Raw genomic sequence first — 23,706 nt, forward strand, 5'->3', positions numbered from 1 at the left:
CTCTGTCATATTTGATATCAAACTTTTAGAAATGTTTATCCAGAAAAGCCAGTGTTTGTTGCTCCCTCTGGTGGTATTCTGATGTCTCTCTCTCTCTCTCTCTCTCTCTCTCTCTCTCTCTCTCTCTCTCCACCAAACACACACATACAAATTCTTGCTTTGTTGTTTATGTACACATAAAAAACAAATAACAGCAAATCATCTTTTTACACAGAAAAAACACATAATATAACACATAGAGCATAATGCCAAAATTACTTATACTTTAATAGACAAAAATACATCTTCTCTCTTTAAACTGTACTGAGCAGAGATTCCACGTCCTTGTCTTGTTTGGATCAGAATGACTCAAACAGTTTCATTCTTTCTTGGACAGAAAGGCCTTCTTTTAAACTCTGCAAGCCAAACACATATAAAAAGAGACAGTATCAGTATGACCGAAACACTTCACTATGAGCTAAGGGTTTGAAAATGGTTAAAGATGGTTTAAATGACAAAAGCCGACCTTCTGATGGGCAAACATTACCTTTGATCTCACTCCTCTGATCTGACGTGTGAGGGATGATTTCTCTGTTTTCTTCAAAAAAGCAGCATTACTTGTGTTTGTCACAGTGTCCTCTGAGGAAACAAGAGAGTAGGGAGCACAGAGAGCGAGGGGATTACTCGCTTATTTGACGAGGATATCCATGCAGGTGCTGGTGAAGGGATTTTGTTACTTTTGGACACAGCCAGGCTATTTCTCCCTGTTTCCAGTTTTTATGCTAAGCAAAGATAAACGGCTTCATATTTAGTGCACAGACATGAAAGTGGTATCGATCTTCTCGTCTGGCTCTCAGGAGGAAAGCACATTAGCTTATTTCCCAAAATGTCAAACCATTCCTTTGAGGTCGATCTAAATATGGATGTAGTCAAGCAGGTGTTGACAAAAGACATCAGGCTTCACATCAAAGTAGGCAGCATGTTCACTCACCAACTAAGAATATGTTAAACACTTGAATGTGTGAGTCAGAAGAAGTTTTCATTCTGTTTCATAATGTACACAGAATGTCTTACCGAGGCTCTGTCCTGAGGCGTCTCTGCCTGGAGACCAAGTGGCGAACTTGAAATCTTCACAGAGTTTGTTGACATCATGACGGGGCTCATCCTGGCTGTTCGAGTAGAGGGCCTTGAGCTTGTTCTGGGCATATATCTTGTCCTGTTACACACACACACACACACAAACTCTGAGGTATAGTTGTATGCAGCTTTACACAGCTTTAATCCAGCGAGTTAAAAGAGACGTCGGTACCATTCGAGCAATCTTCAACTCCTCCCTGAGAGAACGAGCTTCCTGTCTGAGAAACTGCATTTCTGCCTCCCTTGCCCGCAGAATCACCTGTAGCATAAAATACATCAATACACTGTCATAAGGAACATATTATGGATCCTCTGTAATTTTTATGCTGTGCGTTATAGTAAAGGGGAAAAGATTATATGTGCAAACATTTACTACATTCCTATGGAAATGTGTCATTACTCTACCTTTTTCCTTGTCACACTCCATATATACATGTGCATAAGTAACCTCACATTGGATTCATCACATCAGTGGTTTGCAAACTAGACAGGTGGAGGTATTTGGGAGATTTCACGATGTGGTACAAAGACGTAGTTTAAACCTTTCCACTTACTTACCTCCATCTCATAGAAGTCGTTTACCTGAGGGGCAACATGTGGCTGTTTCCCATTTAGTGAGAAATGTAGCTCACACTCTGTTTCTCTCTTAAAGGATGACAGAGAGAAAATACACTGATAAACTCTAAATGGCTTTAGAAATACACACAAACACACACACACACACACACACACACACACACACACACACACACCATTGACATGTGCTTACATTGAGTGAATACAAATGAGACACCTTTGTGTGTGCATGTGTGTGTTTATACCTGCTTCTTTTTGAGCTCCTGGTTTTCCTCTTGGCACTGCATGAGGGACTGCCTCTCATCTTGCAGCTCCTGCTTCAGCTGAGAGGTTTCTAGGCATTTCTGAGCATGCTGAACTGACAACGCCTCAAGCTCCTTATGCAACAACTGGATCTCCTTCCTGCAGTGGAAATCACAAGCACAGATGACGTTGTGCAGACAAGTGAGCAGAGTTCTGGAAGAAACTTTACTAGGAGGACGTGATTGATATTTGGGTTAAATATTAAAGTTAAAAAGCTACTATAATAAGATAAAAATAGCTCCCAGCACAGGGCCACAGGGCACAAGGCACAGGGCTATGGACACTGTCATTTGCCAGGAATTTAATCTGTGTATTTAATCTGTTTTTAGGTGTGTGTTTTTTTTTGTTTTTTTGTTTTTTTTTTTGGCAAGCAGTAAGCTCAAGAGGTTTCACATTTGTATTTATGTATTTATGCTGGCTACTATGTATACCATATACAGTAAATTACCAGTTTACTGCATAGGGTACACATTACAATATAATGCAATCCTATACAATGTCCCAGCAGTAAATGCTGCAGTAATAGAGCAAGCTGTATATATGTAGCTGTCTGTCAGGAGCTGTGGTGTAAGAGGAAAAACAAACGCTGTGAAAGGACACTCACTCGTGTTCAATGTGCAGTTGTGTGACATCAGCACTCTCCTTGATGTGCTGAGACTGTCTGCTTTTCTCCAGCTCCTGCTTATGGGCTCTCCTCATGGCTACAATGGCTGTAGAAACATGTGACAACTTGCATAATTGGTTACCACGAACCCTGAGTCACTGTAACATTTATTCAACTACTGCAGTTCATCTAGTCAGTTCCCATGTCATTACAGGAATGTCCTTTATTCGCCATTACTAAAGTAGAGCACATTGTTTGCAATCAATTTAAACACTGTTACAACTTCTGCAAAAATCGCCCATCACAAATAAATAGATAAATAAAAATTGAGTTTATATTAGCTTAATAGGCCTACAGTGCTTTTATTTTTGCACGACTTCCTCCTTACCTGCCATTGTGGCAGCTGTTTCTTCCTGCAGCAGGTGGTCTTTCTCCTTCAGAAGTGCTGCCACTTCCGTCTGATGCTGCTGCTGTAGATCACCTATCAGCTTCCTGTGCACTTCCTCCATAGCAGTGAAGCCTTCAGCACAAGATGTCTAGATTGAAATTTAGAAAAAGAAAGAATCTGTAGTGTTATGTAGTGGTTGTGTGCACTTGTTAATGCTTTTTGATGTCATACTCATACAAAACATTTTTTTTTTTAGCAGTGATTGTTTAAATGTGATATTTTATTGATGAGATTATGTAGAACAAATGTCCAGCAACAAAGATGAAGAAACATAATAACACTACACTTAAGTCCTGTTCTCTGCTCTTCAGCATTTCTCTCTTTAAGAACAGTGTTTTTTCCACTGTAATAAATCCTGAACAATTATAATTAAAGGACTCACATGAGACTTAAGATTTCCAATTAAAGTAAACATGAATGATGCAGACATTTTTTACCATGGTTGATGAGCCAACCAAAAGCTCCAAATGTCGGGTAGAAGTTACAGTAATTACTTGTTAAATAGACCAAGAAAAAAAGTCTTTGTTACCTCAAGTTTTTCTAGATCTTTCTGGTAAGCCTCTCTCATGGCTGCTGCATCACCTCCCATCATTCGGTTCCTGAGCTCCTCTGCTGTTTTTCTCCCCATCACAGTCTGGTCTGACAGGGAGGAGGTGCTCACGGTGACAGCAGGTGCCTCTGTGCAGGTTTTGGCCTGTTTCTCTTTGGAAGCACAGGACTTGGTGTAGTAACCATGCAAGTGTTTCATCTCCTCTTCATGGATCTGTTGCAGTCCCTTTATCTTCTCTTGAAATTCTGTTTCCAGTTTTTTCATCCGTTCCTCATGATAATCCTCAATTTTCCGTATGTCTTCCAGCAGCCTCTGGTTCCCAGTCTCAACAGATATTATCTTTTGCTCGGCCAGCTCTAGTTCTTCTCTTAATACACTGTTGTCCTCCTGAAGCTGACATAAGGTGTGATTAAAAGCCTCCTGCTCATCCTTTAATGTGATAGCCTGCTCTTTGCACAAAGCTCGAAGTTTGCCCTGTAATGTCTCACGTTGCTGCAGCTCCTGCTCTAAATCCAAGTACAGCCTGTGTGACAAATAAATCAACTTTGCTTGCTCATGCATCCAATTTAAGTCAGCTGCAGAGGCATTTTCCCAGTTCTCGTTCATACTACACTCTGCCCCACTGCCATCAGAAATGTCCTGGCAGAGCTGGCGTAAGCATTTAGCCCTTCTTTGCAGCTGGGATGTAAGTCTTTCCAACCAGTCTGATGCTTTCTCTGCCTCTACCTTTATGACATTGGAGCCATCCTTTTCAGCTGGTTTTGCAGCTTCCTCTAATCCTCTGTCATCTACCTGCACTTGCTCCTCGTAAGGAGCCAACTCCGGGGGACTGACATCTGCCAGACCCTTCCTTTGATGCTCCACTTCTTCGTTATTTATTTGAGTCATGCTCTCATATTGCTGCTGAAATTTTAAGGCAGCATAAATGAGCTCCGCTTCAGCACAGACCTTACTGATTGCCCTTTCATTGTTGTCACATTCTGCTCTCCCAGACTGAGTCCTGTTTTCTATTTTCAAGGCTATTCTTTGGGAGATAATGCTTTTGTACCTGTGTGCTACGTTCCCCTCATCCTCTTTTGCCATTAAGGACAACTGTTCACTGCCATGTTGACTCTGCAGGACGGACACCATTTTTTCTACTACCAACAGTTCCCTCATTAAACACCTCCCAACACTTTCCATATCATCCTCTGGGGGTGATGCATTAGTGAGTTTACTTTTAGCACCAAAGTTGCTCTCAGCTCCAGCTAATGTCTCATCATTAAGGATCTTGTCTTCTCCTTTGCTGGCATTACGTGACTCATGCTGGTGTTTCTCTGCATCTTTCTCTCCTTGCTGAAGGCAGGCAGCGACAGTGGCTAGTTGTTTCTCAAAGTCTGAAATATTAATCGGAGTGGCTTGAAGCCTCTCCCTGCAGGCTTGTATGATGTTCAGAGCGACCTGAAATCTACCAACCAACATCCTGCAGCGGTTTTCTGTTTCCTGGGCGAAGCGCTGGCTCTGCTTGGCCTGACTATGAAGCAGCAGACTGAGGTGCTGAGCAGTCGCTCGGCTCCTTGTGAGCTGGGAGCAAAGGTGGGGGTCCTGGCAGGTGATGTGACTCTGGTGCTCTTCCAGTCTTTGCATGATGTCCCTTAACTTCTCCTCTGTTGCATAAAGCTTGTTTTCAAGTGTCTGGATCACAGACATAAACCTTTCTGGGTCATCCCCTGCAGCGACAATGCTCTGATATGATGAGTCAATGGAGCGAGAATGGGCTCGTGCAGGTTCCACTACATTTGAGCTGTTAGACAACTGTGCACTGTCTATTGCCTTTGGCCTGTTGTCATTTACAGTGAAAAGATCAGTTGCCTGTTGTCGTCTCTCATTTTGCTGAGCAGGGTCTGACGATTCATCCTTCACCTGAGAGGAGGCACAGGTGCAGACTTTCAACACCTCATTCAGCTTCACTTCTGTCTCCTCCAGGCTATTACCTAAGACTTCCATCTTCAGCAAAACCTCACTCAGCTCCTGCTCCTTCCTGTCCAGGAGTCTCTCATAGCCTTCTCGTATATCCTGCATTTCAGACTCCTTCTGTTGCACCTTCCCTAAGGCCAGCTGCAGTTCCTCGCAAACTGTCTCATATGAATGCTCAAGATTGTAGTAGTGTGTCTCATCTGTTTTCAAGCGGGTTTGCAGCCTGCTCACCTCCCCATCTGCCTCAAATAACTGGTTCTGCAGCTCCTGACAGCGGCGGTCAAGCTGCTCCCTTTCCTCTTGAAGTTTCTGCACAGCAGACACTGTACATGCTAGCTCCTCTTGAAGTTGTTGTTGAGCCTTCTCAATTTCCCTTGTCCAGGTCTGAGTCTTATTGAGGCTCCCCACTTGCTGTTCAGCCCTATCCAGTCTCTCCTGGAGGTCTCGTGAATGTTGCTCTGCCTGTGCCAGGCTAGCGGTCAAGCTCCTCCGTTCTCTGTCCTGACTGGCTTGAAGGAGCATGAGATGCTTCTGCAGGCGAGCTTCCTTTTGAGCCTGTGCTTCTTCATTGGCATGAAGCTGAGTTGTCAACTCTCGGAGATGTTTCTGCAAGCGATCAGCCTCCTCCTGGACACTGCAGAAACTCTGCAGCTCCTGCTGCAGCTGACTGAAGCGCGACTCAGCCTCTTTCCTCTGCTCTTCACTGAAGCTCAGCTGGGACTTCAAGGAGGCCACGCAACGTTCCCACTCAATTTGCAGCTCATGAAACCTCCGCCGATCTTGCTCTAGATGGGCTTGCGCAAGTGCTGTGGCATCACCTGTGACTAGTAACTGTGCTTGCTGAGCCAAGAGATCTACTCTTCGCCGTAATTCAGCTTCTCTGGCCTCCTCCTGACTCCTCTTTTGAGCCTCCAGCTCAAAGCGGAGGTCATGGTTCATCTTCTGCAGTCGCTGTAAAGCCAACGCTTGTTCTGATGATGACTTTGAAAGATCATTCTGCAGGAAAACAGAGAGTTTTAATCAACACAATATGTGTTTTGCATGCTGATATTTTAGTATGTAATATGCAAGATTTTTGGTGTGCTACTACATTATTTAGTCACCTACTGTATGGTTTCCATAAATAAATCTGAAAGCAAACCTGTCAACACAGTGTGTATATTCACAATATAGTAGCGGCCATGACAAGTGCTAAAAGAATAGTAAATATCTTTATGTTTGAGTGTCCTCTGTGTTGTACCTGTGGATGAACCCTTGCCCCTGAATGATTCTCCCTCTCTTGTTGTAGCTCTTCCTGCAGATTACTGTTTAACTGCTGGAGTCGAGACAGTTCCTTCTGTGTTTGTTCCAGCTGAAGAGAAATCACACAAAACAGGTACTGTATGCATTCAGGTGAACATGCTTCTATACATGTGTGCACTTCTGTTCTATTGAGTTGCTGTTATTTTCTGTTTGTGACACCTTGTTTGTTTGGTACGGCAAAAATAACAGGTAAGTGTTTGCACTCTAACATGATCTCACCTCTTTGACAAGTTGCCCAGTGTGCTGCTCACAGGGCAGCTTTTCCTTCAGCTTCATGCACTCACAGCTGATGTTTATTGACACTTGTTGCTCCTCACTCTGGGGTGTGGTTTCAACTTGCTGCTCAGTTTCACTCGGCACGTTTGAATGTTCATCAAAACGCCCATCATTTGACAGCATTGTTGTGGAAGTGGAGCTGTCACTACCGGCTCCTTCAATGCACGATGATGTATCTGTCACACCTGGTGTTATGCACAGAAAATAAGGTTAGTAAAACATAGAGCACATTAAAATTATTTAATTTTCATTCACTTGTTCAGTGACACACGAGTTCGTGTGGCTGCAACAAGGATCGCACATTGATGACAGGTTGCACCTTTGTCCTCCTCCACCTGCTGTTGAGGACTGATGGGAGATGGAGCATGTGAGGTGGAGGGGGAGATGGGGGAGGACAGAAGAGAGGAGAAGATCATAGCTGCTGCAGAGTTTTCATCAGCAGAACTCTGCTCTCTCTCTGGCTGCAGTTTGAGCTCCTGTTCTTTCTGCTGTCTTTGAGTTTCCTCTGCACAGTCACTGGTTTTGTCCTTTTGCATAAAGCTGTTTGAGTGTCCAGCTTCCCCCGGACCCTCAACCAACTGTAAGTCTGTTTGCTGTGATTTCTGTTGAGTTGTCTGCTCTGGGAGGGAGCTGCGAGGAACACAAAAGAAGCTTCTTCACACAAAGGGTAATGTGTTAAATCCACTAACAGCCATTAAATGACCTATAAGGAGTTAAGATGATGTAAAGTCTGAAGGAAATCGGTCCTAGAGGCAGATTCCATGTGATCTGTAACAGCAGATTACATTTAATCTAGAAATCTGACACCACTCGTGCAGCACTTTTAGTAAGAAAAAACACAACAACTCTATTTACCGTGTAACGTCAGGTGTGAGACTGGGCCTCACATTCTTCAACACTGCTTGGACCCAGTTGTGTTTCATCCCAGAGGTCATAGCACAGAGTGTGTACACCCCGTCTCTGGTCTGTGGAAAGAGAAATAATATTCATTACATACCTAAAAGTGAACTTTAGTGGACGTGTTGGCTTAAAAATTGGTTTCCACCTACATGAATGAGGTATGTTAGAGTAAGTACGCATTGTTGCTTCAGATCAACTGAAATCCAGCTAAGATTGCATTGATGATAAATAAATAATTCACAAAATAAAGGGGGAAACATTGGAAGTGAGGGTTTGCAGAGAATACCTTTGTGTAAAATGCATCATTACAACATTAAAGAGGACATTGCTTTTCCAACACAGATACACCCACAAAAAAGCCACATGGCTCCATAGAGCTAAAGTAAGTCAGGGAACTTGATCTTTATGTGAACCCCTACCTCAGATATTCAAGATCCTCACATGTTAAACAGCATAAACCTTTGAGTGACATGAAGCGTAAAATCAACCTTTTTTCCAGATTGTTGCAGTACCAGTGCAAAGCCACAGAGATGGTGTAATTCACCTCCACAAAGCACACCCGCACCAGACAGTCTATGCAGACTGACACATTCCTGGTAGAAAAGCCTAAGTTAGCACAAACAAGCTGCTGGTCCATCATTTTCCAACACCAACCAGCAGCTTCAACCAAAAGAGTTGCTTAAAGATCCTTGATTCTGATTGGTTAGACAGTGCTACATACTGTTTCATCTACCTGCATGTGTAGTAGCTGAATAGCTTTATTTTACTGGTCTAAATATTTAATAAGTAATTCATATTTGGATACAATGAGATCATGATGGGGGGAAAAATTCATATAGCTCTTCATCATACCTAATTAAAAAGTAAAAGTATTTTCTGCTCATGCCTTGTCACACTTGCCACATATCATGGAACACATGTGATGCTACTATATATGTTATCAGACTCATTGAATGATAGGCATTGAGCATCTATTTGACTGTAAATTTGAGCAACTAGTGAACTCACATGAATTTGAAAACCACAGTCCTTCTGAGTTGGGTAGTCTGTGATGTCAAAACATGTGGACAAGTTTATCTCACCGTCCACATCAGCTGCCTGAAATGAACAATCAGGGAACAAATACCTGTAACATAAACCTGCATTCAGACATTCACTCACATTAATGTTGAGTAGAGCGTCATATGTCTGAGTGTCTGATGTCACATTTGAAAACTTTGTGATTTTTCTTTTTGCATATTTAAGTTAGCTGGGATCAGTGTCCATACTGACAGACATATGAGCTTCTTCTCCAGCTGTAAAGTTACATTTATCTCTTCATTTAACAAAGCAGATTATAGCAGAATACAGCGCACCTCCTCAGCTATTGAATCTTTGTGGAACCTCAGGATTTGGCCAGTCAGGACAAACCAGTGTTTCTGCCACTATAGGAGACATATTCACAATCAGAGCAGAACAAGACTGTCAGACATGTAATCATGCCATGGCCCATAAAATTTCAAGTCAGCGTGGATTAACCAATTCACCTGTCCAGATGCATCCTGCCGCATCATCCATCCTTTCTTAAAGTTGAGGAGGTCAGGCTGAAGAGGAAGCAAAGAATCTTATACCCAAAAAATTATGTATGTCATAATGATGGCTTGTATTGATTAATATTTAAATGTGATATGTTTTGTTTTTTATACATGCTAACAACTGAAATAGTCAGGAGGCTGAGAAATGTACGAGTAAAAGAGCCAGTGTTTGTGATGTGAGAATGTAGAGAAATCTCAGACTTTTGTGAGAATGTGTCATGATCAGACTCACAATAGCAGAGGCTTCAGCATCTCTGCATTTGAGGGATTTGAGCCGGCAGTAACGAGGGAGGGACGAGCGTTTCAACTCCTGGCACAGAAAAGAGGGTTTAACTGATGCGGAGCAAATCATGATCTACTTAAAGTGAGTCATCATTAAGTTAAAGACATAGGGGATTTGCCTGCATTTTGCACCCCAAAATAACAGAATTAATAAGGAGCAGGAGGAGTTCTTGCATGTAACTTCTAAAGCACTGGATTCCTCATTCACTTCAGAATGAGTTTAACAGGGAGATATGGAGTCATTGAACATCTAATAGGCTACTTTTCCACGGAGGTTTGAATGTTTTACACAGTTTTTCTTGGATTATGATTTTGCTACTGCAACACAACTCGTACTTAAAGTGACAGTCTCAACATGACTTCTAAAATGTCAGGCATTTTATTGGTCCATTTTTGATCCCATTTTTTTTAAGTCTTGGGGTTCAGAAATTCTAAAATATTACGAAACATTGCAAACGTACCAACCAACAAAGCCTCATCTTCAAGGATACTGTCACAAATGCACACATAAAGAAAAAAAGGCCAAAAAAAAGGCATAAATCCTGGTATTGGCTCTAGTTAGAAGGAGTTTAATCACTCACAGAGGCAATGTGTCATTTTTTCAAAGCTTTCTGGCTTTGAAATAATTTGATGTGAAATGCTGCTCCATGAGACAGCATCTAACTTACTACTATGAAAACAATTTGCATGTGTTTCATGAGTAGACCACAACGTTATGTTGAATGTTGTGGTCTTGATTTCACAGTTTTGGGGTTTTAAACATTTTTTCTCTATGTTAAGCCTGGATAGTTTCTCTTTGACTGTCTGCTGACCCATCTGCCTTCAGAGCCTGGTGAATAACAATGGGGCCAAGATGTGCCATTCCTTCATTAACCAGCAAGAAACCAGAGTAGACAACCCTGACATTCACTGAGTGACTGCATGCACCAGTTTCAATGAACTACACAAGAAGATATAGTACAATCAATACATGTCTGTAATACGCTGATCGGTATAGACAGACAAAAGCAGAGACCTTTCTTTGACATTTCTGGGCTGCAGGGCCTTAAATCCAGCATCAGCAGTTAACACTTACTTAGAAAACATGTATTCATAACTAAACATTAAAGGAAAAATTGAAAGTACCTGTTTCTTTACTTTGTTGCAGTGATGATGACATTCAGCTGTGGAAACCAAAGAGGAGGAAGACTCCAGTGGCTCAGAGGGGCTGCTTGTTTTCATTGTCTCGGCATTATCACCATGACACTGGTCTTTGTTACCCCTTTAGTGATGAAAACACAAATGGAGCGCATTGTTGATGGTTGTTACTGACCACAGATCACTGACATGTATCAGTCATTTGAAATATATTGAAGCACAACAAAAGCATTTCACAGAGCAACCATAAAAGGAAAAACATCCTCTGAAATACTTCAACAAACAACAACAAACCTGATTTGCTCCTCGGAGGAGAACAGCTGATCACAACTCTGGGCTTTTTTTTCTGTGGTTTGTCCTTTTTTTACTTGTGAACTTGGAACCTCATCTGAATCTGTTTCAGAGGCAGCAGTAAATAAACAACAACAGTTGCATGTAAAATAATTCAAGAAGCTTCTTTTATCATATTGTCATTGTTTTCTTACAAAAGCTTCAGAGAGTCTTTGTCATGGTGCAACTGAAAAAAACACTAATAAAAATCAAATAAAAACCGGCCACCACATTTAGACTTGTTTTGACAATAATATAACTTAATTTGGATAAATCTTCTGTAAGCATCCTGGAGAACTACACAGAAACACACAGAAATGAAACATGAATGAAATTACCGTCTCTAGAGGATCTTTGGTCGAGTCTGCTGAGAGAGCGGCTGCTCCTCATGAATGGAGCAGCAGTCAGAGAGGAGGTGTGGAGAGAAGAAAAGCTCCGGCTGCTGCAGAGGTGGAGAGCCGGTCTGGCAGGATGAGACGCTGGTTTGGTGCCCTGGTGGCCAACACAGCCTAGGTGGCTCAGACTGCCTCTTTTCAAAGTGCCAGCAGCCTTATTGCCACCAGCAGCCGAGTCACTGCCTCTGCTGCTGAGGCTGTTGCTTCTTCCATAGCTAACCCTGCTTTTAGATATACTGCTGCCAGCCTGTTTACCTCCACTTGATACAGGTGCCTTTGGTGCTGCTAGCTCCTTTAAGAGAGAGAACATAACAGAAAGGTTAAACAGTGATTGTATAAGAAAAAAAAAAGCCACAAAAAGACAGCTCTGTATGGTTTTCAGTTCTGAGGATGATGATATTTAAATGTCAAACATTGCACCTCCTGCTCACCCCCAACTTGGACTCTTTGACACATACAATCCAATCACCACTGGAGAGGACCTTTTAATCCTCACAAGAGCTCTTAATTTGCTTAAGTACCATCTGACCGACACACGATCGTGGACAAACACACATTAAACTTAATCACACTTGAGCACTGGAAGCCATCAGACCCAGACGGTCTATTCCAGTCTCTGCAGATGCAACCTCACCAACTGCAGAGGCAATCAATCTGTGGCCGGACCACAAGACAGAGAAATCAATTAGAGGAGGCTGGAAGAGCCCTGACTTAGCGACTTGTATAGGCTGTAACTACGCTGACTTGGTCTTCGGCCATTAATGGCTACATAAATCAAACCAAATGCATCCGCGTCTTGCAAAAACATGCACCCACTCTGAGGAAATTGTGTTCATGTTAAATGAACAACAGAGAACATTAATATACTGCAATAACATTAAACACTTTTATAAATACAGTTGGCATTAGCTGCTGGAGGAAGGAGGAGTTGTTATACCATAAGATGCTGTACTTCAACCCTTGTAAAATCAGGTTATCAAAAAGATATTTGCTAAAACTATTTATAATGGAATCAATGATTTTTCTGTCAGCACTGAAAGAGAAGTGACAAAAACTGAGCAGATGCGTCAAATTCAGCAGACCTTTGCCTGCAGAAGGAACAATTTCTCTGTTTCAGACTTTAGTTGTTGTGGTCTTCTGTTAACTTAGTTGATATGTATGATTCAGAGTTTAGACACTCAAAGGTATTTTGGGGATCTCATTTGAAGGACCTCACATGACCCAGTGACGCAATTTCACAACACAAAACAAGTGTAAAAATACTGCAATGCTGCATGTTGTAAACTGGGACAGTTAAGCAGGGTTTATGGTTCCCTATTGAAAGCCTCACTTTTATTTTTTTCACCATCACTAAATGACCAAAACAGCATTTTTGAATTTCTAACTGAATATGAAACTTACCGCCCCCCCTGTCTTCAGTGTAGGTTTGTTGGTCTTAGAGTTTACCAAGGTCTCATGCCACCTGCTATAGATAAGGTTAAGACAGTTAAGCACAAATCATCCTGCGTTCTTACACACTTGTTCAGCAAAAAACCTTATATACTGTATGAATGCATATGTGTACTGATAATTTTGCTGAAAGGTGTCAAAAAAAAATTCAATCACATTGTGTTTACTGGTAAAGCAGCTCAGGGACAGCTTGTGGACATAGCCCAAGTTAATGGGAAAGATATGTGGTCAGCACACATCTGCACCGCTGATGGTTGTTGTTGTTCAAAGGGATAATCTGTGCAGTTATTTTTCTCATGAACATGTAATATTCTGTTTCCTATATAACAGACATTGTAGTTGCTATACTAACACAATTATATAAGTTCCAGGGAATCAGCTTAATAATGGGAACCTTTAAAATGCAATGCAAATACATACTGGTTGTCAAATAACTGCTGCAACATATTGTCTTTTTCTCTTTTTCAGCTGCATATCACATTGGGAAGCTGTGATTAGTTCAGAGGAGATGGAGCAGCAGTTAACATGTAGTAAATTAGAGTCCAGAGTCAGCAGGATGGTAACAGGAAAAGAAATGATTTGGCAGCCATGTGAGTGCCATGTAGAGAGCAATGCTTGAAACATGTTTTAATCTATACCACATCCATCTCTCTCACATTAAGAAAGAGAAAATTCACAAATGTATTCACCTGTTTGAGCTTTAATTTGAGCTCACTTCAGAGGAAATCATGCCTTAATAATAATTTTCTACATTATATAGGAAACAGCTATAGTGCCGACTTACCTTTGCTTCTTGGAAATCATTTTCAGCAGCACAATGAAAGAACACTATTGAAAGACTATTAAGATAAGCCTGACAACTTCTCACTGATATATCTGCAAAAGAGGTGCACTCTCCCTCTCACTGTGGCAAAAACCAGAGAGAAGAAACCACGAACAGGTCGAGAAAACAGTGTCCCAAACACACACACACACACACACACACACACACACACACACACACACACATAATCCCACATAGAGTTGACATACTGCATTAGAGTTTTGCAGGATTAGGCCAACATCTTAACAGGATTACTACTCTGTAATTTTAGTGATCTTGACATACCTGGCCCCAATGTTTAGAAATACTCCAAATGTGTATCGAGTTTATATCAAGACACAGTATTTCATTTACATAACATCAATCTACAACACGAGAAAAACGTGAACTTGAGCTGAGAAAGATTTGTTTACTGACAACTGCACAGCTGCCACTGTGGACCTGCAAGCTGTGACCTGACCTGAACCATTACTTGTCTGACTGAAAGCACTGTTTAAATGCCCAAAAATCAATTATCACGCAATTAGAGCTAACGTGCCTGAACTAATTAATCATGTAAGTGTATGTGGTCAGGGCAAAAAGTTTAAATCTATTTTGGTGGTTCACACATGGGAACAAAATAAAATACAAATAACAAATAAAAAACAAAAAATAAAAACATATTTTTCATCTTCCTGATTTTAAAGTGACAAATTGTTTCACCTTTTTCTATATATCTAGAGGTTAACAGTATATTGTTAACTTAATCATATGCCAGTTCTAAGTAGTTCTAACTGATAGTATCAGGTAATATGAATGTGTTAATTTTAGATTTTGTTAAACATGCAAATGGGACGCACACCTTTATACACTACATATCTTTTGTTATTACCATATTATAGTGAAATGTGAAAAGTGTTGCAAGCTTATCTGGTTTAATATGACATGCTATTTTAAAAGTTGGCATATTATAACTTTCAGTTCTCTTCAATCTCTGAATAACTTCCCTTTAATACTAAAATCAGCAATGGCTGTATTTCATGACCCCTGATATATTCTGACCATTTCTTAATTAATGTTCAAAGTGGATGTTTCTTTCACCTATGGGCGATTGAATTGAACAATTCGAAGCCTGTATTCCCACGCGACCTGAATGCAGCATGTGAAACATTCGAGGTCGGTCTCAAAGTTTGATGGTTTCATCTCTCTCGGGCGTCAAACAGTCTCTGCTTCTCCTCTCAGAAACATTATTAACGTATTATCATAATTATCATCATTATAACTATGTGTATTAGTTACTTATATTGCACTAATCTTAATCTTTAAATCTATGGGTACCATTTCCTTCTCTCTGCCAACAGCGGCGTTGATTGGTTGGATGTCACGTGACCTTACAGCTGATTTCGTTGGATGAAGTGTTTTGCTTCAACCGTTCATCATTTCATGTAGCCATTTCTGGTTAGCAACACTGTGGAGTAGCATAGCCATCATCGTCAGCTGTAGCGAGCTACTATGGCACAGGCAGCGCAGGCAAACGCCTTCGACGCGAACAGCTCTCAGATTCAGGTGGAACACGATAAAAAGCGCCGGCAGTTTGTCATAAGACTCAATGGTAAGTTCAACATGTAAACATTAGCATGCTAGCTAGCTAGCTAGCTGGCTAATGTTAGCTCAGATGTATAGTTTTCCTTGCTACCAGTATCATCGTCGTGCTCTTATTGATAACTCCAGCTGCCGTTTCAGACACAGGGGCGTTTTTATTTTCGTGTAGTTGAAATGTCACGTCTTTGTTCTGACATTATTTCCTGTCAGGAGCTGTTTGAACAGATTGCACTGCCTCGACTTGTAACTTCAACAGCTTGTTTTTTCCTTCTCTCCTTTGGACACGACGAAAACATTTTCGTCGTTCCTTTCCCGAAAGCAATTATGCAACCTTGAATAGCGTGCACTCACTAAAGACATTCCTCAACATCGATTATTCTTCTGAGTGAAGATGCCTTATAACAATTATGTTCCCCTCTCCAACCTCTCCAAGTTATGCTTCAGACACCAATCACCCACCAGGCAAAATGCATCGTGCTTTATGAGTCAGACCCTCGTATAGGTTGGGGCACTTTTTTCTGTTTAAATCTTAATTGCCCTTAGTTTTTGGTCTTTGAACCTTCTTAGTTTATGATAAGCTAAAATGCAGTTGTTTAGAAGTGTTTTGAATGTTTTATATTATTCATGATCATCTATGAATTGAGATGTTCTTGTGCGTTACAGCTGTGTGAGATTCTTTGCTGAATGAAGATCTTCATCAATCTCTGTCTCTCTCCTCAAAAACTACATCATCCTTTCCCACAAGCACTTGTCTGTACCTGGTTGGGCCATGTGGTTCCTTTAAGCTGTAGTCTATTGACTGTGGCACCACATCACGTGCTACTCTTGTTTTGAGGTCATATTACTTCATATTCAGCAGCCATGTTGTAGTATTGTATATAGATTGAATGCTGTTATTACTGCTTGATCAATAACTTCAATTTAGCCAGTGGCTTTATGCTCAGCTCTTGATAGTTAATGTAGCATAAGTCTGTGGTGGTGGTTGTCGATTGTCACATTGATCAATTTTTATGAAAATGTTGTATCAGGTTTGCCCTGAAACATTGAGAGTTGGTGTCCAGTTGCTCTATGAAAACCAAAGGAAACTGGGTTGGGTGGAGACAAACTTAACACAACTGAGAGCCTTGACTTCTGTCTGCCCTCAGGATCTCATGATCGTGCGGTGCTTCTGTATGAATACGTTGGAAAGAAGACAGTTGACTTGCAACACACTGAAGTTCCAGATGCTTACAGAGGGAGAGGAATAGCCAAGCACCTGGCAAAGGTAAAACTCATAAAGATAATATTCACCATAGTGTGTTCACATGCAGAATGTAATAACCTTTTATTTAACCCTTTTTTGTTTACAAAAACAGATTGGGCCTTTTCTCATTTCCTTTTAAGTGAACAGCATTGTGAGTGTATGAACCCAAATAAGTCAACTGATTAGCTTTAGGGCTGACTTACATTATTATGAAAAGCAGAAGAGTACCTTATTTACATAACTTCACCAGTGATTTTACCACTTATATGTGGGAAATGTACTCAAGCACAGCTCACATAGTTAAATGTTGAAGATGTAATAAAATAAGGGTCCATATAAAATGTTGTCTGTATAAAATCCCTGTCAGAACAATGTAGATGTGATTTATATGCTTCTGTAATGGCAGGCAGCCATGGATTTTGTGGTGGAAGAGGATCTGAAAGCCCACTTGACCTGCTGGTACATTCAGAAATACGTCAAAGAGAATCCTCAGCCTCAGTACTTTGAACATATTTATCAATGACCCTACGGCGCTCCAACAGAGAAGAGAAGAGAAGAGAAGGAGAAAGAGACTCCCAGCGGATAAATACAGTGTGGCAGCATGCTTTGGAGTTACAGGCTGATAATACAACAAAGGACCTTCCAGGCGTTGTTAAACATGACATTGAGTGACTCCAGAGACAAGTGATCTCGCTACAAAGACGTCCGTGAGCTGAGTGTTGGATTGACGGGTCACTCGTGCATAACACGGGGATACACACTCACCAGAAACAGAAAGTCAATCGGCAGGTCAGCTTGTAAAACCACAAGCAAATGAACTAACCAAAGCTGAAGCCTGTTACCTCAGACAGACACCTTCAGGACGTGCACCTATCACTGACTGGAAGCAAGGGTTAGGCATGTAATGAGAACAGATGTGAGTCAGATCTTATGTTGCATATTTTTGTCCTCCTTTTGACTCACTGGTTGTGAGTGGTGCTACAAGATGACACACCCAGGCGTCTCTCTCCATGAAGCAATGACGGCTTCACTGATGCCCAAACAGCGATGGCTTTTATGTTTTGACTCCACCACCTTTTACATTCAGTAGCTTTTTTTTTTTTTTTTCATTTCTTTCAATTTCCTTTACACTCCACTCAAGCAAATTGTGTTTCAAGGGCTGAAATGATAATTTGGTAAACTGAAAATGCTAAATGCATCTTTGAAACATCAAGCTACTCAAAAAAAAAACAAAAAAAATAAATAAAAATTTCAAGGTAAATGCATAAATTTGGTGGGTAAAGGGTAATTTTTTTTTTAAACAAGTAATCTGTATTTTGAAGACATTTATATTCTCTGTTTGGTTCCAGTGATGCCGTATCTGCTTCCATTCTTCCCAGTAACAGAAACTTACTGTCCATAATTGGACTTAGAAATTGATTAGTCAAAGATGCGGGGACTTTTAAACCAAAGATTAAAACTGAGGATTTCTCACTCTGGAGGTGCAATCCTGAACAAGCCTCATGACAAAACTCATCACTTCCCCCACTGTTAAGTTACAGACACACATGTGATAATTGGGTCTGAAGCTTGTCACTGTGTGGAACCACACCTCAGTGTAGATATGGGTAAGTTTCTGCTCAAACCAGCATTTCAGCATTCAACATTCAGGGCATTTACATTCTGTTGTGTCCACCATCCTTTGTTCTGTCATTCAGGGTTATGACACTGGATGGATATCTGTCCTGTTTTTTTTTCTGTTACCCAGAAGGCTTCGTTTGCCAGCTGATGTCAAAATGATAAAGGTCATCATAGAAGAAAACTTTTACTTAAAAAAAAAAGGGGGATTTCCTTTTTTTTTTTTGGCTCTTCAGGAGCTTTTGCTGTTGACAATCTTAAGTGTTGAGGAGAAAATGAGCTCAGGTTACTCAAGACACTCTGGCAGGACACACATCAACACGCAAGGCAGACTCTATTTGCTTTAATCACTTAGAGGTAATTGCAGGAAACCACTTTCCCTTTGTAAAACTTTCCTTTCGGTGATACACACCTACTAATAGGCTGAGGTATTAAAGGTGTCTTTTTTGTTTGTTTGTTTATATTTGTATTTTTTTTTTAAATGAGCTTTTGAGCATGTGGCTCTACCAAATGCGTCAAAATGTACCAATCCTCATTATATTATTTTGTGCTTGAGACTTTTTTTCCCCATTCTTGTTGTCTATAAATAAATAAATCAAGTACTCATCACATTATTAATGTCAAAGTATGTATGTCTAAGAAAACTGAGGAAGATGCATTTGCAGCCAACTTTGAAGATAAGTTTTGATACTACACAATACATTTTTAGCCAGGGTGCATTTGTCGCTGTGACTGTCGGCCAAAATATTTTCTGAATATTGTATCAAGATGTAATTTCACAATTATGTCTCAGTTAGGACTGTGGTGTTTAGTTCAGTGTTTGATTTGTTGCTGTTGTTGTTTTCTGCAAAAAACCCTCAATAATTTAAAGAGTTTTTGGTGCCATCTAGCGACGATGTTGTGAATCAAATTGGTGGACACTGTACAACCCCGATTCCAAAAAAGTTAGGATGCTGTGTAAAACGTAAGTAAAGACAGAACGCTATCATTAATCAATACAAAGTGTTCACAAGCCCGTGAAGTATTATTCTTAACCCTGTTTGTGAAGGACTGAGCCTTTTGAGGATGCGCTTTTCCTACCCAATCATGATCCCTACTGTCCCAGTTTGTTTGAAACGTGTTACTGGCATCTAATTCAGAATAAGCAAATATGTACAAAAACGATGTTGATGAGGTAAAACATGAATGATATTGTCTTTGTACGGTTTTTAATTGAGTATTTGTCAAAAGGGGAAAAAAAGGGATTAGTAAATGATCATTGTGTTTTATGTTTTATCCAGTTTCCCAACTTTTTTTGGAATTGGGGTTGTACTACTTTGTGCCATTAACAATGCAGGGGCAGACATAATAACGCTCTTACAAGTGTTGTCTCGGCCGCAGCATTTGGTTTCGGCAGATCCCACATTCCTGAACGTCACATTCTAGTTGTTACATCCAAGGCGCCTCAGGTTACAGCACGCGGACAAGCAGCCCATACAAGTGCACGGGGACACCAGGACAGAGCGCGCGACGGCACAGTATGGGTAAGTATCCACAAGCATACAAACACAAATATTACTACAAAACGAGATGGATAGGACATTATATTGCATACAGTGTACTGTATGTTATAACCGATGCGTTCAATGTACTTTGCTAATTAAAAAAAATAATATCTGCCTCCTATATTTGATGTTCAATGGTCCAGTAATTATTAGGTATTAAGCAAACATACCTCCGTTTCTTTGTGTTTGATTTATTTAGAATATGGTCTGACCTGACCTCTCAAACTTCAATGTACTATTAGAAAATACGTAACGTCAGGTACTCTGGCTTCATAGCATCATGGGAATTGTGGTCCGCATTCGTGTCCAAGTGATTCATCGACTTTGTTGACGCACTTCATTACCCAGAAGGCTGGGTGTCGTCATACGTCAACTGCAATCACGGTTGTATCTCCAACATGGCGTCGCTGGGAAGGAGGCGCGGTGTCCCAGTAAGCAGGGAGAGGTCAGTTACTCTACATCTTGGCCATTAAACGAAAATGTTTTAATGTGTTACATCGTTTTCTAGATGTCACCATTCGTCAGATTCCGAACATGCATACCGTTTGGGATTTTATGTAAAATGCCAACACGTCAAGTCGGAATTTTATGCAATGGTTAGCTAACGTTAGCTGGCTAACGTGCACGGCTTGCTAACGTTAGCAAGGAAACAAACTAGCAGCTCATGTGATGTTTTGGTTATTTCACACCAGCCGATTACCGGTGAGAAAAGTTGAGTTTAGCCGCATGTGGGTGCGAATGCTGGTGTGATATATCACGGCTCACAAGCTACACAGTCCTGGTTGAGCTAACAATGTTGTCCGCTGTGTTTATCGACCTGCTCTGAAATTAAAACGGTCCTCAACTTAGCTGGCCAGTCCTCCAACTTTCTACCATGCAAGCGAGTTAGCCATCGCTATCTAACCGACACTCGGGTACATGATGTCCCTGACACGGTAATCCTAAAATGATTTTTCACTTGTATCCGATGCGCCTTCAAATTCTTTGCCTATTTAGCCAAACCCCAGCTGTCTTTGAAGCCGGATAAGCTTGGTATCTATTTTGTAGTTAGGGTTTTCTTGTCAACATGTACTGGAAGGCCTCAGAGTGTTATCACTGATCCACACATGTACTTGTAATGTTTGAAGATAATTTATAAACAACCGGAAACATATCAGTTTATAGCGGTGTAAGGGCCGAATGTATTAGTCGATTAGTCCAAGAGGCGATCAACAATGTGTAAAAGAGTTGTTGGTTACAGAGTCGCAAATACTGCGTTTTATGTTTAACTCCGCATTTCACATTATGGAGGTATTTTGTTGACAGCAAATCACCTTTGGAAACTTTTGATGGCCATTTGGTAATTCTGACATGGTGTAATTATGAATCAATGTAAAACAATATGGAGCAAAATTAATTGTGCAACTCAAGTGCACTATTTGAAATGACGATATCCAAATGATGAGTTGCATATAGTATTGACACATTCAAGATTACAAATTGAAATTGCCTTCATAATGTTGTAAAAAAGTCCTCACATTCACTGACCACATCTTATATTGTGGAGGTCATAGACATCAATGTTTCATCAAGAATGTATCAAATCATAGAAACTGGGTGTAATTGATTGGTCTTGTATTCATGTAGTTAGTTCATTACCATGTAGTACTGATTATAAGAGCAACAAATGAATGGTAAATCATACACTTAATATTTTTCAGTAGGAGAAGATATTGTATATGCCGTGTTATTTCTTTCTCTTTTTTAACATAAACCAAATATATAATTTATACATGCATGTTACAGATCACATGTAGTTGTAGTTATGGTAGTGAGAGATATGCTATATGGTGTGATATGGTAAACCATATGGAATTTTGATTGAGAAGCCATTTGGGTAAAATAACCAGCTGGGAAAGTTTGTCTTAGCTATTGTAGACTAAAATTATACAAAGGTCCATTAAGAATGGGCAGATTGGTGTAAAAACTTAGCCAGGCCAGTCTTACACTTTATCTAAAGAGTCCTGTTACTCTACTCTCTATCTTTTCTCTCACTTTCCTTGTTGGTTTTTCTGTTTTTTTGCGCAGGGGAGTGATGGCGGCTACAGACTGCTACATTGTGCACGAGATCTACAATGGGGAGAATGCGCAGGACCAGTTTGAGTATGAACTGGAGCAGGCACTGGAGGCCCAGTATAAATACATTGTTATCGAGCCCACACGCATCGGGGATGAGACGGCCCGATGGATTACTGTGGGCAACTGCCTGCACAAGACGGCTGTATTGTCAGGCGCCGCTTGTCTCCTGACGCCACTTTCACTGCCCCCCGAATACTCGCGCTATGTGGCGTTGCCCGCTGGCGCCCTCAGTGTGGCCTGTGCTGCCCTGTACGGGATTTCATGGCAATTTGACCCCTGCTGCAAGTACCAGGTGGAATACGACAGCCAAAAACTCTCGCGGCTGCCCCTGCATACACTCACCTCCTCGACGCCCGTGGTATTGGTACGCAGGGATGACATCCACAGAAAGAGACTCCATAATACGATAGCACTGGCTGCCCTGGCATATTGCGCCAAGAAGATCTACGAACTCTATGCGGTATGAGTGCACTCTGAAGAGGGTTTAAGAACCAACAGAAAAATGGAAAAAACAAACAAAAAAACAGAAACCATCCACCCCCAGATGTAAGAAAAGTGGAAGTCACGATCAGGCCCAGCAGTTACCTCCACACATGTGGTGGGTGCTTCCATTTTGAACTTCGATCAGAGGGATATAGTTAAAACTAGAAGGAATTGTTTTTCCCTTACACTTCCTTTACTTCTATGTGACAGCAACAGCACACTTATCTCTGTAGTACCCTTGCGCCTCCTCCCCTGCACCCTCCACCTGCATTCTTGACACACAACAAGCTAGTGCACAAGGGTATGACAGCAGTTCATCTGGACTGACTTGTATTGCTGATGAAATGGACCGACGTGTTTTGAATACCAAGCTCTTTCCCCCCTTTCCCTCGTAGTTTTACTGTACCCCTTTCTTGCTGATCAGTACGTCACCCTTTCATTAAACATTAGGATATTTCAAACTCACTTTTCTGTATTTTATTTTACTTTTTTCATTAAATGGATTCTACATGATGTCCCAAAAAATGCAAATAGCTGCAACTTATTTGAGATTGTGTCTTGGTCATGTAGATTTTCTTGTTTAAAACGGTGCAAGTCAAATCTCATGTGACAATGCTATGGCTTAATGTCCTTTTGGAAGCACTACAAAAATACTAACTTGGAAAGTCACATTTCACACATGCTTCTAATAATGTATATTACATTGTAATCAAGACAAACATTCAGAATTGAAATTTAAGACACTATTTGACAGTACACATTGTAATTACACAACAAATTCTCAATTCATACTTTCTTGTATATGTTTTTCCAGTGGTGCTTGTTATGAGTTGCTGTTTTGATCAGCAGTTTTAAAATTTGTTGTCCTAAGATGAGGTAGCAATTACCAGATGAGCAGAATTAAGTATGGATGAGTTGCAACACAACAAAGAGACAAGACTTGCAACAACTGAATGATAAAGTGGAATTCTAGGAATCACAGTACTTGCGTTAGAGTCACTGATTTAAAAGTAAATCCTATTTAAATGTCCTTACATAAATGAAATTTCCACCACACGTTTATTTCTTTAACAGCAGGAAGTAAGCAAATGAAAACCTT

The 23,706-nt window shown here is 40.8% G+C and overlaps 3 protein-coding genes and 1 long non-coding RNA gene across 5 annotated transcripts; 2 read left to right on the forward strand and 2 right to left on the reverse strand.

Moving 5' to 3' along the window:
• Positions 1–246: 246 nt before the first annotated feature.
• Positions 247–11,836, reverse strand: LOC143333877 (uncharacterized). The gene is made up of 20 exons (XM_076752247.1): positions 11,693–11,836; positions 11,319–11,418; positions 11,013–11,148; positions 9,838–9,915; positions 9,558–9,614; positions 9,387–9,455; positions 9,040–9,129; positions 7,987–8,096; positions 7,451–7,761; positions 7,075–7,316; positions 6,794–6,904; positions 3,577–6,549; positions 2,988–3,135; positions 2,600–2,705; positions 1,938–2,094; positions 1,675–1,761; positions 1,289–1,375; positions 1,054–1,195; positions 527–618; positions 247–395 (listed from the first exon to the last, which is right to left on the reverse strand). Exons 1-20 carry the CDS (start codon positions 11,742–11,744, stop codon positions 339–341), a joined length of 5,205 nt encoding a protein of 1,734 aa, XP_076608362.1. The 5' UTR covers positions 11,745–11,836; the 3' UTR covers positions 247–338.
• A 103-nt stretch (positions 11,837–11,939) lies between these two features.
• Positions 11,940–14,097, reverse strand: LOC143333749 (uncharacterized). Its single transcript, XR_013078309.1, has 3 exons — positions 13,983–14,097; positions 13,151–13,214; positions 11,940–12,041 (listed from the first exon to the last, which is right to left on the reverse strand). It is a non-coding gene; the product is annotated as an uncharacterized LOC143333749 (long non-coding RNA).
• Positions 14,098–15,417: 1,320 nt separating this feature from the next.
• Positions 15,418–19,068, forward strand: natd1 (protein NATD1). Its single transcript, XM_076751546.1, has 3 exons — positions 15,418–15,612; positions 16,748–16,866; positions 17,252–19,068. The coding sequence occupies exons 1-3, from the start codon at positions 15,513–15,515 to the stop codon at positions 17,366–17,368; spliced, it is 336 nt and encodes a 111-aa protein (XP_076607661.1). The 5' UTR covers positions 15,418–15,512; the 3' UTR covers positions 17,369–19,068.
• A 762-nt stretch (positions 19,069–19,830) lies between these two features.
• Positions 19,831–23,072, forward strand: tmem11 (transmembrane protein 11). Of its 2 annotated transcripts, XM_076753664.1 has the most exons (3): positions 19,837–19,985; positions 20,283–20,451; positions 22,074–23,072. In XM_076753664.1, exons 2-3 carry the CDS (start codon positions 20,405–20,407, stop codon positions 22,588–22,590), a joined length of 564 nt encoding a protein of 187 aa, XP_076609779.1. In that variant the 5' UTR covers positions 19,837–19,985; positions 20,283–20,404; the 3' UTR covers positions 22,591–23,072. The 2 variants fall into 2 exon arrangements, with proteins under 2 accessions (XP_076609780.1, XP_076609779.1); XM_076753665.1 differs by lacking the exon at positions 20,283–20,451 and having other exon boundaries at positions 19,831–19,985.
• Positions 23,073–23,706: the final 634 nt, after the last annotated feature.

Source organism: Chaetodon auriga, chromosome 16 (assembly GCF_051107435.1).
Source record: "Chaetodon auriga isolate fChaAug3 chromosome 16, fChaAug3.hap1, whole genome shotgun sequence".
Taxonomy (NCBI): domain Eukaryota; kingdom Metazoa; phylum Chordata; class Actinopteri; order Chaetodontiformes; family Chaetodontidae; genus Chaetodon; species Chaetodon auriga.

What these genes read in the sequence shown, in the direction of transcription:
- LOC143333877 (XM_076752247.1), bottom strand. Translation starts at nt 11,744, where the DNA reads ATGAGGAGCAGCCGCTCTCTCAGCAGACTCGACCAAAGATCCTCTAGA. An exon ending in ACTGTGGTTTTCAAATTCAT is followed by an intron (nt 8,097 to 9,039) that starts GTGAGTTCACTA and finishes CTCTTTCCACAG; the next exon opens with ACCAGAGACGGGGTGTACAC. An exon ending in AACAGCTGCCACAATGGCAG is followed by an intron (nt 2,706 to 2,987) that starts GTAAGGAGGAAG and finishes ATGTTTCTACAG; the next exon opens with CCATTGTAGCCATGAGGAGA.
- natd1 (XM_076751546.1), top strand. Translation starts at nt 15,513, where the DNA reads ATGGCACAGGCAGCGCAGGCAAACGCCTTCGACGCGAACAGCTCTCAG. An exon ending in GTTTGTCATAAGACTCAATG is followed by an intron (nt 15,613 to 16,747) that starts GTAAGTTCAACA and finishes GTCTGCCCTCAG; the next exon opens with GATCTCATGATCGTGCGGTG. An exon ending in TAGCCAAGCACCTGGCAAAG is followed by an intron (nt 16,867 to 17,251) that starts GTAAAACTCATA and finishes CTGTAATGGCAG; the next exon opens with GCAGCCATGGATTTTGTGGT.
- tmem11 (XM_076753664.1), top strand. Translation starts at nt 20,405, where the DNA reads ATGGCGTCGCTGGGAAGGAGGCGCGGTGTCCCAGTAAGCAGGGAGAG. An exon ending in GTCCCAGTAAGCAGGGAGAG is followed by an intron (nt 20,452 to 22,073) that starts GTCAGTTACTCT and finishes TTTTTTGCGCAG; the next exon opens with GGGAGTGATGGCGGCTACAG.